The sequence below is a fragment of the Danio rerio genome, chromosome 2, assembly GCF_052040795.2.
Source record: "Danio rerio strain M-AB ecotype USA chromosome 2, GRCz13ab, whole genome shotgun sequence".
Lineage (NCBI taxonomy): Eukaryota > Metazoa > Chordata > Actinopteri > Cypriniformes > Danionidae > Danio > Danio rerio.
This window is the reverse complement of record NC_141022.1, coordinates 7,075,740-7,090,445: the sequence shown is the minus strand read 5'-3', so window position 1 is coordinate 7,090,445 and position 14,706 is coordinate 7,075,740. Positions and strand designations below refer to the sequence as shown.

Genomic DNA, 14,706 nt, shown 5'->3' with positions numbered 1-14,706 from the left:
TGTTGTCGGGCTGACATCTCCCATAATTCCCATAAGTAGCTCAAACTGTCTGTCAGCTTATGCAGATTTGGACCTCTGCGCATCTCTGTTTAAGCAGATCTGCCATTAGCGTGTGCCCGCCTGCATGAGCTCACGACATGTGCAACCGAGACTATCACAGACGCGGTGAAATGAAATACTAAATTCAAACTTTTTAAAATCCTGAATCAATATTGGAGTTACTTTTGCATGCTGGAGGAAGGACGACACCATAGCTGAAGTATTACTGTTAGACAGGTAATGTTCTGTTTTAAAACTATTTTAGTCCCCCAGAGCTGATGTAGATTGTTTTGGTATGAATGGGTTATATGCACAGAAGTGTTGTTCAGCCACTGAAATCTCCCGGTGAAAGATTGTTGTTTTTAATTTCATAAAGGACCTTTTACAGCATCGATAATGTCGCTTTAAATTAGTTTAACAGCAAAGCATCAGTAAACAGCGCAATTCCGCTTAGCCTGCTTTACTGAGCTGAAGCTGCTTTTATATTTACATTTTTTCATTTTTGAATAATGACAGCCTCCCGAAACTGTTTACCATACTACTCTGAATATACGCTTTGAAATAGCATGTATGGCTTTGTGATAAATGTAGTTCCTGCACGCCGCCGGTCAAACACTAACTACATTTCTAACTGGCGAATGACATAAACTAGTGTGTTGTCTGTTGTCATGTCTCGGTGTGCGCATTCGTGATTTCAGGAGGCGTAGCTTTGAATCACAGTCCCTCCCCGGCGTCCAAAGATAATATGCCAAGTGGTTAGCATTTTTGCAGATCACCTACCACACCTTTAACTAGGTTAATCAGGCAGGTTAGGGTAATTAGGCAAGTCACTGTATACCGGTAGTTTGTTCTGTAGACAATGAAAAAAATATTGCTTAAGGGGGATAGTAATCTTGATCTTAAATTGTTTAAAAAAAAAATTAACTGCTTTTATTCTAACCGAAATAAAACAAAAGAGACCTTCTCCAGAAGAAAAAATATTATCAGAATTACTGTAAAAAAATTCCTTGCTCTGTTAAACATCATTTGGGAATTATTTGAAAAAAAAAATAACTGGAGGCTTTATCATTTTGACTTAAGTTTGATTAGCTTTTACCATGCGATAATGATTTAGCACAACAACAACAAAAAACTGACAGTTAAATTAGCCTTTGTCTTTTACAATTAGGGCAACTGGTGTCATCAAAAAAGGAGGAGCTGGTGTCCATTCTGGATCATTTTAACATTCAGGTACGGCAAAAAATCATCTCTGTTCTCAAAACGCTTGCTAACAAGACTCTTGAAATAATGTGTTTTGCTTCTTCCATCTTCAGGTGGATAATCCGGTCTCCATCCTCACGCAGGAAATGAGCAAACACTTTCTGCACTCCAAAGGAGAGGGAGACAAATACAAAGTGAGACTTGATGTTTGTGGGTAAATCATGTGTTGTTGAATTTGAGTTTGCAGCCATAGGATATATTTTAATAAGTTATTAAGGTATATTTTACCCTAATATATATTGCATAGACCCATTTTGGTAACTACTTGAAGAGGTAGGGGTGTCAAAATTAATTGTTTTTTTAGTCTTTTTCTTTTTTTCGCTCGACATTACGACCACTGCTCCCTTTAAGCCCTCTCAATATGCGTTTAACCGAGAGAGTAAAAGGGCCGTCGGAAAAGTGCTTCTTCTTCTTCTTTTTTTTTTTGCTCCGCTCATCGCGAGCTCTCCCGGCTAAACGCATATTGCGAGGGCTTAAGTGTGTGTGAGTGTGTGTGTGTGTGTGTGTGTGTGTGTGTGTGTGTGTGTGTGTGTGTGTGTGTGTATGTGTGTGTGTGTGTGTGTGTGTGTGTGCGTGTACGTGCGTGTACATGCGTGTACATGCGTGCAACCGTTTGCGTGTGTGTGTGTGTGTGTTTGTGTGTGTGTGTGTGTGTGTGTTTGGAGCTTGTTATAGCCTCCCCCCAAAATATAATACTGTATATAAAAAGCATCGTCAATACACCGTGATGCACAGAGATATCGAATTGAACCGAATCGATGGCATGATAATCGTAACCGAACCATGAGACCAGTATAGGTTCACACCTCTATAAAGAGGTGTTCAAAAGTCTGTCATTAAACTTTTATTATCATGACATGAGACATCATAAACGTGAAGGAGATTTTATGCATGCTTATGACAACTGTTTTTTTTTTTTTTTTTTTAAAAGAGTCATTCAGTTATGACATTATAGATGCAAAGGTGACATTGTTTTTTTTGACAACTTGCCATAAACAAATACATCTTAACCTGTTTATGTCTTTGTTGTGACAACTTGACATTACCAAGACCAAAAAAACTAGTTATAAACTAGTCATAAACATGATTGATATGAAGCCGTTATAAATACCTCATGAATTTTAAAACACCCTAATAAATTTTACTTCAACTATACGCTACCTGAAAAAAGTCTTGATGCCTATCCAAGTTTTAGGAACACTAATAATAACTTGATTCTAGTTGATCATTTGGTATCAGAAGTGGCTTATATGAAAGGAAAAGGCCTCTAGATTACATGTATTTTACCAAAATAAAATATGATCATGCCTTGATTTTGAATTATTTAATTAGGACAGTAAGGTCTGACTTTGCTTAGACAAAAGTTTGATCAGAAAGAAAGTTCAGTATAGAATATAAAGTCATGCTGCAGTGGAAAAAGAATGAATATTGTTTATGCCTCCCATGAGCTTGGAGGACTGCATCCATACATCTCTGCAATGACTTAAATCATCTATTAATAAAGTCATCTGGAATGGCAAAGAAAGCATTGTTGCAGGACTCCCAGAGTCCATCAAGATTATTTGGATTCATCTTCAGTGTCTCCTTCATCTTACCCCAGACATGCTCAATAATGTTCATGTATGGTGACTGGGCTGGCCAATTCTGGAGGACCTTGACCTTCTTTGCTTTCATGAACTTTGATGTGGAGGCTGAAGTATGAGAAGGAGCGCTATCCTGCTGAAGAATTGACACTCTCCTGTGATTTGTAATGTAAAGGGCAGCACAAATGTCTTGATACCTCAGGCTGTTGATGTTGCCATCCACTCTGCAGATCTCTCGCACGCCCCCATACTGAATGTCACTCCAAACCATGACTTTTCCTTCACCAAACTTGACTGATTTTTGTGAGAATCTTCGGTCCATGCAGGTTCCAGTAGGTCTTCTGCAGTATTTGTGATGATTGGGATGCAGCTCAACAGATGATCTACCTTCTGCCACTTTTCCAAATGATTAACTAGAAGTCAGGTTATTTATTTTTTTTGTTGCTTTTATAACTGGGTTTGATGACAATACTTTTGTCAGGTAGTGTAGTCGAACAAGCCAAATCTGTCATTAAAATTTCATTCAATATTCAAGATGCTGTAAAAAAAAAAATGATAGCGTAATGACACTTACTGAGACATTTTAATGACAAAAACAGTTTGTTCCACTTAAAACATGATCAGAACTATTTTGGACTGTTTACTCATCCTTGTTCCATTCTTGTTTGAGTGTTGTTAGACACAATGGACGATATCCTGAAGAATACTGTCAAATTTCCACCATTGATTGACTGTCATAGTATTTTCTGTTCCTAAAATGGGTTTCAATGACTGATTTCTCCCCAACCTTCTTCAAAATATCGTCCTTTGTGTTCAACAGAAGAAATTCCTAAAAGTTTAGAAACACTCGAGTGATTAAATGAGGAACTTTTATCTTTTGTGTAAACTATTACTGTAAGTTTACAGTCCTTAAGTAGGCGAACTAAGTGATAGCTTCTATGCAGAAAATGGTATAATAGAGCTACTTTAGATCAACTCCAACTCTTAATTTGATTGGCTCTTTTTCTGCAGTTTTTCATGAAAGCCACTCAACTGGATCAAATGAAAGAGGATTACAGCTACATCATGAAGACCAAGACCCTGACCCAGAATACAGTGGAGAAACACAGGGAGGTGAGTGCTGAAATAATCACGCGATGTGTCTGAACTGAAGATGTGTCTTGGATGCAACAGCTCTGGAAATGATATCTGATTGCATTGCTAAACTGGTTATTCATCTAGATGACTACATATTTCTTTTGTTTTTGGCACACCCTTTCTTCTCACACAGACTCTGCTGGAACTGAAGCAGAAGTTCCGCGACAAAGAAGAGCGCTATAAAAGTCTGGCTTCCCTCGATGAAATGCAGCAGAAGTTGAACGAGCTGAAGAATCAGATGGCCTGGGCTCTGGTCAGGAAATCACATCCCATCAGTTTAATAATTCAGATTTTTTGTATTTCTTTAGAGCTGCAAGTAACAACAACTGAACAATCCCATTAGTGTGGACTGATTCTCTATAGGCCAATTCACACCGTACAGACAAATGCCAAGAAACATGTTAGAAGTCAAGTTATTTTTTGTTGCTCTTACAACTGGGATTGACAAGACTTCTGTCAGGTAGAGCAGGCTTTATGCACTGCAAGTGTTTTTTTAGACATCGATAAACGTCCGCTGAAAGGTTGATGTGACTATTTTCCATTTCATAAGGTTTCTTCTTATACAGCATCAATAATGTAATTGAATTAAAATATAATTAATTAAGTAGACTTTAGCATTTGTTTAGTTGTAGTTAGCCGCAGGTGAGTGCTAAAACTCCATGGGACGACTGCGCTGACTGATTGTATCTGCTTTAGACAAACTATACATTTCGAGAATGAAGCGCGTCCGCGGCTGGAAAACAATGTTTTAATGCATCGCTCGTCACTTCAGGAGGAGGCGTGTATTAATTTAGCTAAACTGCGACATGGTCATCTTACGGAAATATTACCAACGATCCATCAGGTAATGTTTTCCCCTCTCTCGGTTGGTAAAGCGCAGTCAATAAATATTTTTCCTCCCTATCCCATAATGCACAGCGCATCGGCCTACGGTGGCTGAATTAGTCCAAAAGGCGCAGTACTTTTTTGCGGTTGGACCTGTTTTAGTATTGATCAAATTCTCACCACAAACAAATTGCTCCAGGGTTCGTTTGAAAGCATATCAAGACCACCTCTTTAAGCAGGTCTCGGTACGCTTATTTGGTTCGCTTTTGGTGCGCACTAGAGTACGATTGCTGCATTCTCACCTGCCCAAACAAACCGCACCAAAAGGGAAAACGAACTCTTGTGCGATTCAATCGAACTAAATAAGGCAGGTGTGAAAGCACCCTAAGGCTGCATTTAGACTGCACTGATCAAGTGATTAAATTACGATTTTTATTTATTTATTTATTTTTTTCACATGTGGCACAAATCGGATATGGCAAAAGATCAAAAGAAAATCGACACACTGCCTCTTTAGCTCTCAAAAGTCTTTAATATATGTCTGTCGAAAGGTTGTGTGAGTGATATTTAAGACTTTTGTGAGCTAAAGTGGTCATGTGCCGATTTTCTTTAGACTTTTCGCAACACATGTTTATTTTTGATCGAGCACCTGCCTTCGAGATTTTCTAGATGTGCGCACATTTCATTTTTGCTTACAAATCGGATATGGCCTATGTACGTGTAAGCAGGAACAAATCCCATGGATTCTGATTCACTCAAATCAAATTCAGGCCTTGTTCATATGTGGAAACTTATCTGATATGAATCAGATCTGTGTCGTCGTGTCTGCAGAGTGAGCAAGTAGATCAGATTTTCACCTGTCAATGCGAGTCGTGCGTCATTAAAAATCATGCCGAATGACCTCAAGTCTGACACTTTCATTTCAGAACAGACTTCAGCGAAGTTGCAAAACTTAAATCTCATACACGAGGACTTAAACAGCTTTCATATTGTCATATAGCACAGGTATTTAAGCATGTTAACGAGAGCGAAAGAGCGTAATGTGCGCCACGTAACCAATATAAACTAATATAAAACTGGTGCATAAATCACGCCATGGACATTACTTTAAGATGCCTAAAAGTTTAAAAAGCCTATATACCAAAAGAAAATGGACAAATGAGAACCTTTTTGTCATAAACTATACTAAAACAGCTTGTCAAAAGCTGCAAACAGATTACATAGAGGAATGGAGAAAAGAGCACTCTTTAGTTATCAGCTGTTAGTCAGCGCCCGCTCTTTTTTTTCTGGCCATATATATATATATATATATATATATATATATATATATATATATATATATATATATATATATATATATATATTCAAAAATATATATATTCAATACAAAAATTGTATTGTTTTTGGTAAAATTTACAGCTGTTTGGGGGATTATTTTATGAGGCCAAACTCTTTCTATTTTGCTGTAGGCCTATACTGAAAGGCTGAATACGTTAAAGCCTATAATCACTATAGCCTGAGAGATGAACAAATAAAATTAAAACCTTATTAATAAATAGTATATCTCGTAAGATACTGCATGATCCAAAAATAGTATTATTTAATACATTTTTAAGTTTTCATTACATTTTGGGCATGAAATCCACACTAAATCCACCTTTCTGGTGGGATCAGTTTAATCCAGGTTTTTTGGATCAAAGTGATCCAAATCGTACAAAAAAAGGTCTGAAAAACCCAAACTAAAGATTTGATCCGGATCAAAACCAAGATTAGATTACGTGATCTAATCCGATTAGGTAATCCGTTTTTTTCTTTTGAAAAACCCATTTTCAAGATTTGATCCAATCCCTTATCCAAAATCCTAGTGGATTACATTTGAAAAACCGGGCCCAGGTTTTCAAAATAATCGGATACAGTCACAAAATTGGAATTGACCATCAAGATCTGCAATGCAGCCTAAATGTCCATATTTTGAAGACATGTTGCTTCTTGGCTGGTCTGAGGCCCTCTTTATATGGTATCGCAGTCAGGCAGTGACGATCACTGATTTGAAAGAAATCAGATCTTAAATGAGGTAATTTTAGAATGGCATGACTGTTCAGCAGAAACACTTTTGAGCTGGCTTATTGAAAATGTAAAAGCCCCTGTGCATGTAATCACCAATCACAATAATTAAATAATGACAATGACCTTTTTTATGAATTAGCCTAAAAACTGCTTTGTGGTTTCCGTATATAATTTTGTCTGTCATAAAATGAAAGATCATTAATTGGTTTTGATTTCAGCTAATACTAACCTGTATTTATCAGGTGGCAGAAATGGAGCAGGAGATGAAGCCCATGAAAGAACAGATCACAGCTGAAGAGAGATCCACCGTCAAATATGACCAGAAGGTGGAGGAGTGGAAGGTGACTGAAAATCCGGTTATCATTTACTCACCCTTCATTTGTCACAAACCCGGTTGACTTTCTCTCTTCTGATGAACACTAAAGAAGATGACTTGAAGAATGTTGGAAACTTGTAACCATTGACTTACATAGTTTACATTTTTCCAAGTATGAGAGTCAGTGGTTACAGGTTTCCAACATTCTTCAGATTATCGTCTTTGGTGTTCTGTAGAATTAAAAATAAATAAAGGATTGGAACCACTTGAGAGGGTGTAAATAATAAGTGCAATTTTGTTTTGGGGTGAACTCTCTCCTTACGTTTACAGTAGTGATGCACCAATTCGATATTTAATATTTAACATTTAACTAGATTAGATTAGATTAGATTAGATTCAACTTTATTGTCATTACACATGTACAAGTACAATGCAACGAAATGCAGTTTAGGTCTAACCAGCAGTGCAATAGCAGCAAGTGCACGATACAGGAATAAGTTATAAAGTGCAGTTATAGAAAACTATGGTGATATTTACAGATGGGATGGATGTACTATGAACATTATATACAGGTTGGATAAGCTATGAACAGATTAACAATATATGAATATATGTGCAGGTTGCTATTAATAATCAGTAGTGTGCAGATAGATAAACATGATTACAAGTGTATATGTAACAATATATGAATATATGTACAGGGATAGATGAACATGATTACAAGTGTATATGTAACAATATATGAATATATGTACAGGTTGCTATTAATAATCAGTAGTGTACAGATAAATAAGCATGATTACAAGTGTATATGTATAGTGGGTGTGTACATAATTACAAATGCCCTTATGCAGTGGGTATGTACAGTTCAATGTGGTGCAGTGAATGTGCAAATTTTAAACGTGCAAATGTTAAACTAGATTTATTGTTAAGATTTTATAAAAGTTTGTAACCAGATATCATGTCTAGGACTACTTTTCCTGCTGAAATCTCCACTATCTATTTTGTTTGTCATAATTACAATTATATTTTTCTTTTTTTGGCTCATCAGTTCCATATTTATTCTGCAATGATAAAAAACAGCTGTTGTTGGATCAGAATTGAACAGTACTTTGTAAACAAATCGGTTATAAAACAGTGGTATCAGTGGTATAAATCAAATTTCTGCTTATTTCACTTTTTAGGAAGTTGAAATGTATTATCCAAACTACAGATTCTTACTTATGGGGCTTTTAAATCTTCTTGATTAAAGAGACAGTTCACCCAGACATGAACGTTCGGACATCATTTACTCACCCTTTACTTGTTCCAGACCAGTTTGAGGTCTCATATTTTGGAAGATACTTTGAAGAATGTTGGAAACCCTTGACTGCCATACTAAGAAAAACAAATACTATGGAAGTCAGTGGTTACATGTTTCCAATATTCTTCAAAATAGTTTCTTTTGTGTTTAACAGAAGAAAAAAACTCAACCTGGTTTGTGACAACTGTAGGTTGAGTAAATGGTAACAGAATTAACATTTTTAGGTGAACTATCCCTCTAGGATTGACAAAATAATAACACAGTAGACAATTTTGCACGCAAATAAAAATGATATGAAATGGCAATAACAAAACTTGCACATTTATCAGTTTTGTTATCTAAATGTTATTCAAATGTTAATCAATATGTAAAACAGCTAATTAATGGAAATTAGTTTAACTTTAAAGTATACCTTTTTCCTTTTCATTCACAAGCACACAAATCTGTTTATGTGGCCGATTTCATCTGTGTTTTCCTCATTGTCTTAGGATGTTAGCTGCTTCATTGATATTCTTATTAATGTCTTTGATCAACCCTTAAACCATTCTGACCATACAAACTTTTTCAGGCTAGTTACTATCATTATAAAGAAAGTGCTTAATGAAACTCTAATAAGTCACAGTAATGTGCAGTTTGCTCTTTTTTGAGTGCTGTTTGTTTGTTTGTTTGTTTGTAGGGGAAAGTTGACGAGGCCAACAAGATATCCAAACAGTTGCAGGATCAGCTGGAAAGTGTATCGGAGCGCATGCAGCAGCTGCAGCCAGAGTGTTCGGAACTGAAGAGCCGAGTACAGGAGCGCAACCGAGAGCTCAAAACAGCAGAGGTACACACACTCACAGTGCATGATGAAGCCGCCTTTCCATTGCACACAACATTTGGACACGACTTTCAGAATGCGCCCCTTGTGGCAGTCGCAGGGTATTTTCAGTGTTGTCGTGCACCATGGGAGAGAAGCTGATTCTCACAGTGTCAAAATAAAGGAGTGCAAAAGCAAGAGCCTTTATTCTCTGTGCGTTTACATGGTTTAATGAAGGAATGAATACTAGAAACTCATAGACCGCTCCAAATATTGGAAGGAATGTGGAGACAACATTAAAAAATACATTTTTATTACTTTCTTTCTTACATTTATGAACAGATGTGTTTTTATTTTTAATATAAACTTTTTATAGTTCAAAAAAATAACCAAATAAACTCCTATTTCTCATCTCGCGTACACGGACCTGCTTGTATAACACTGGAATACATCACATCCGGTTGCTTACGGTCTAGTCGCTGGAGTTAAAATATTTTAACGGATCCGCAGCTCAATTCGGATCCGAATTTTCCACATAGGGCAAGGCAGTGGCGCAGAAGGTAGTGCTGTCGCCTCACAGCAAGAAGGTCGCTGGTTCGAACCTCGGCTCAGTTGGCGTTTCTGTGTGGAGTTTGCATGTTCTCCCTGTCTTCGCGTGGGTTTCCTCCGGGTGCTCCGGTTTTCCCCACAGTCCAAAGACATGTAGTACAGGTGAATCGGGTAAGCTAAATTGTCCGTAGTGTATGAGTGTGTGTGTGAATGTGAGTGTGGATGTTTCCCAGAGATGGGTTGCGGCTGGAAGGGCATCCGGCGCGTAAAAACTTGCTGGATAATTTGGCAGTTCATTCCGCTGTGGCGACTCCGGATTAATTAAGGGACGAAGCCGACAAGAAAATTAATGAATGAATGATTTTCCGCATACGGAGATGATCGGAACAGCTCCCAGACTGCTCTCCATTGGAAATGAATGATTTTCGGTCTGTCGCTGGTCGATTGTCTTGTGCAGTGGAAAGGAGGATTGAGAGTTGGAAACTTTATAAACCTTTTTCTATACTCTAAAAAATGCCGGGTTCACTGTTGCAAAATACAAGTCCTTCATTTTGTCCCAACGTAAACCGCTTAAGTTACCTTAATTTCTTTCACAAATTCAAGTGGATTGAACATAAAACAATAAGTTGTGCAAAAGAAATCCCAAGAACTGCATTGTTTTGGCTGCATTGATTTGAATTATAGAGTAACTTCAGTGAAGCGCATTTTATCAGTAATTAGTATTAAATCTCAAGCATTTGCTTTCAGGTGGAACAACATTTGTGTTGTTCACTAACTAGCTACGCAAAATCACATTCATTATCAAAGACATTTTAATCAGACAATAATGAAATGTCAGATAATTGTTCTGTGATGTTGACAGTGGTTAGTTTTAGCGTCTTCAGCTCTGTATTACTACTTTTTCACTTCATTCGAATGTTTGTACAGGGTGTCCTAAAGTATTTAAAGCTGATAAAGCAATTTAGAGAAATTTAAGGCCATTGTTTACTTCACCCTACTTTAAAGATAGTATAATGTTGTGGCAGGCTTGTAGTGGCCTACACGTAATGCTGTGTTCACACCAGACGCGGAACGTGCAGATAAATCGCGCGTAAATAGCCGCGTGAACATTTGAGTTTACTCGCTTCATTCGAGCGTCAAACAGCGCTTCATTCACTTCAGAACAGACGCGGACAGGCAGGGCTTCTGTCTGCCCGGTGACTGTAGCTTTGTTGCTAAATGACTAACATGAATTTTATGAAGAAAATAACAGTGTTTATGTGCTTTATGAAGGCTGAAAACCAGCGTCGATACGTTTAGGGCCGTGTCTGAGTCCACTAGATTCTTTCAGAGGTGCATACAGCTCTATGAGCTCATAAACTCCTCCAGAAACTGAACCTGGATGACGGAGACTTTCAGCGGTGCTTCTGACTGAGCCGAGCCCAGTTTGATGAACTTTTTGTCGGTGTCGGCTGAAGGATTTCCACCGGGACACCTATAACAGGCGATACGTCACAATCGCCCCCACAAGAGGAAGTTCCTGATTGGTTAACACGGCGCGAATGTCCGGTGAAGTTCAGATTTTCGAACTCGACTTCGCGTGAAACGCGCGCAAAACGCTCAATACGCACGTATCACGCCATTCGCCGCAGGATGTCTATTCGCGCGTTTGCATTGACTTAACATGTAAATCACTCGCGCTTGATGCACGTTTTGGGTCTGGTGTGAACGCAGCCTAATGCTCTCCTCAGGTGTGTACACTTGGGGGAAAAAAACGTTAATGTTTAAGCGGCAAGGCATAAAAAAATTTAATCTAAGGTACTTTAATAAATTTGAATAAATGGCGTGACTGTAACTCTATGACTAAGTTGAAATTGGATGTGAATTTTTGGCGTGTTGTAAAACAGCTATATTGTGGCAGAGGCACCAGAATTACAATGAGCTCAATACTACGATATTCCTTCAAAAAGAAGACCATGGAGACGTTTTAATCATCCACAATCAAAAATTATCCTACCACCCACCCATAGTTTGTTTGTTTGTTTGTTGTGTGTGTTGACTCTGAAAATCAGCGCGTCCCAAATCGACACTCCCATATCATTCCTCTTTTGCTCCTCTGACACTCCCCCCTAAACATAGCTGGATATGCCCACTTTACTGACTTTTTTCAAAGTAGAGGTGTGAAAACACCCCGCTGAAACAAGGGGGTTTCATGGCCCTTTAATAAAACAAAAAGGCACCGTCCTCATCACGTCTCTCCGTATAGATCTCAATAAGTCAGCACTCAGCGTTAAATTTCAACAATATCGCTGAGCAAATACAACATAAGTTTTATTTACAAATAGGTAGGCCCACACGGAATCTGCGCGGGCAGAATTCCGCAGAATTTCTGCAGATTTTTAGCCCATTATTAATTCTGTTTTTTAACTTGAGTAAATGTGTAAATCTGAATTTATTCAGTTTTTATTCAGTAATTTATTATTTTTTATTTAATATATTAAGGGTTTAGTTATGATACTCTGCTGGATACTCCCAAAATAATTCCGCAGAAATCTGCAGATTTTTACCAAAATTCTCTGCAGAAATAGCAAAAAACACCTACGAAAAGAGATTCCGTCTGACCCTGCAAATAGGATTAAACAAAACAAGGCGGGAGAGAGGAGAATCTCCGAACGATGTTCCAGTCCAGTTTAAATTGACCTCACCATGTTGGCAAGCTTCCACGTTCCGACACCTGCTTCATCGCAGCTGTGCGCTCATAATGAAACCTGTCGGAAAAGACATCGTATAGAGGTGGAGAGAAGAGAACCACAACAAACTTTAATATTTCATATTTAAAGAAATCCGACCCCATAATTACAAAACATCACCGATAATGTCAAAGCTATCACAATTCATCTATTTACAAATACTTATTTGTTTTTGTTTCTTAGGCTGCACTTCACAGGAAAAGGACTAACTTAAGAGATCTCGAGAAGGATAAAGATCAGCTCAACAAGCGAATCAAAGAACTCAAACACAGGTACTTCAATTGTGTAATAAACAGTGTTACCCAATGCTATCCTCGTAGCACTTCCAGCTGCTTCATTATGAACCATCCTGTTCCCCCTGTCCAGCATAAGTCAGATGAACTCGGCTGACACTCAGGCTCGTGTGGAGAAGATGAATCACATTCAGGCTGAGCTGGAAGAACTGAGTTTCAGAGACTCCACTCTGGCGCAGCAGATCGATCAGTTCAAACAGGCCTGTGAAAGCGCTAAAGAAAGACATGCTAGAATGAGGTGGGTGCAAACACAGGTCCACTGTTTTAGTGGCCTTCGTCCTGGAAATATTTTTTACAGTTTATTTCTTTCCATGGAGATTTAAAGAGGTCTTTGTTTAACAGAAATAAACCATGAGTCAAACCAACCAGCAACGAAACGGAGGGTCATACTGCTAGTTTTTTTTCCCCTTGTTTTAGTCCAAATATCTACAAATTCTTAAATCAAGAAGCAAATATGCCAAAATTAAGTGAGTTTGTTTCTTAAAACAAGCAAAAGAATCTGCCAATAGGGTTAGTAAAATAATCATGTTTTTTGTTTTGACTTGAGATTGTTTTGCATAGCACATTTGCAGATTACTTGGCTTGTTTTAATGGAAAAACTCACTTAGTTTTGACATATTTTCATATTAAGGCAATATTTTTGCTTGTTTAAAATATACTTCTTGATTTAGGAATTTGTAGATATTTTGACTAGAAACAAGACAAAAAAAAAAAATTTAAAAAAGCTTTTTTTGCAGTGTATTCTTGAGAAACATTTATTGTTGGTTTGGCAAAATGTCTAAGGCTCCGTTTACACTTGTGCGTTTTAGTTTGAAAAAGGCGTTTCAGATCAAATCAATCCGCGTCCACACTAGCGTTTCACCTACCGTTTCTGAACATATCTCCATACTACACCACCAAAAACGTATATCACGTGACCATTCGCGCACTACGAGCATGCGCGTTCTAGCGAACATATGCCGCTGCTGTAGTTTAACTGCACAATGGCGCCTAAAACAGACAACAGTGCAAACAACGCTCCTATTTCTGTGTCCATGTTGTTGTTTACAGTGAAGGCTGGTCTGTTGTCTTCCGGTAACGTTAAAGCCATGTGTTATAGTCATGAAATAATGGCTTGATGAATAAGGGAAGGATACGCAATGACACAAAAGCCCCGAATCTCGGCAGCCCCACCTCTGTTTTCAGATGTCCTCTCCAGCATTCCCAAAACGCTCCATTTTCGCCGTTCAAAAACTCCGGCATAGTGTGGACAGATGACGTAACCGTAGCAAAACTTATGCGTTTTCAAACTAAAACGCATTGGTGTAAACAGGGCCTAAGTGAGGATCGAGAGGATCACATGCTTATAATTGAGCATGGCTGGTCCTGCATCACCTCTGCATATTATGCCAATCAGATGAATACTGACTCACTATAAATAACGAGCGTTTTCCACTTCAGTCATCTTCGTCTTGAAGAATCCCCCCTTCCACCCCTGCTTCTCCCCTTTTCCTGATAGGGTGGCACGTCGGCCCAGTGATTATCACTGTTGTCTCACAGCAAGAACGCCACTGGTTCGACCCCTCACTGAGCCAATCAGCGTTTCTGTTGCGGAGTTTGCATGTTCTTGCGAAGGTTTTCCCTAGGTTCCTCCTACCGTCCAAAGACATACAGAATTATTAGCCCCCCCTGAATTATTACACCCCCTGTTTATTTTTTCCCCAATTTCTGTTTAATGGAGAGCAGATATTTTCAGCACATTTCTTAACATAATAGTTTTAATACCTGATCTCTAATAACTATTTTATTTAATCTTTGCCATGATGACAG

General features: G+C 38.1%; 2 protein-coding genes across 3 annotated transcripts in view; both read left to right on the top strand.

Moving 5' to 3' along the window:
- LOC147846195 (uncharacterized) overlaps nucleotides 1–14,706 on the top strand; it is a 1,020,765-nt gene that overhangs the window by 854,622 nt on the left and 151,437 nt on the right. The window lies entirely within an intron of this gene.
- si:dkey-119f1.1 overlaps nucleotides 1–14,706 on the top strand; it is a 56,471-nt gene that overhangs the window by 14,600 nt on the left and 27,165 nt on the right. For both annotated transcript variants that reach the window (XM_087239519.2, NM_001128334.1), the window contains 8 exon segments: nucleotides 1,208–1,269; nucleotides 1,353–1,433; nucleotides 3,894–3,995; nucleotides 4,153–4,272; nucleotides 7,154–7,252; nucleotides 9,207–9,353; nucleotides 12,788–12,876; nucleotides 12,971–13,135. In XM_087239519.2, the coding sequence (XP_087095645.1) occupies nucleotides 1,208–1,269; nucleotides 1,353–1,433; nucleotides 3,894–3,995; nucleotides 4,153–4,272; nucleotides 7,154–7,252; nucleotides 9,207–9,353; nucleotides 12,788–12,876; nucleotides 12,971–13,135 (865 nt within the window).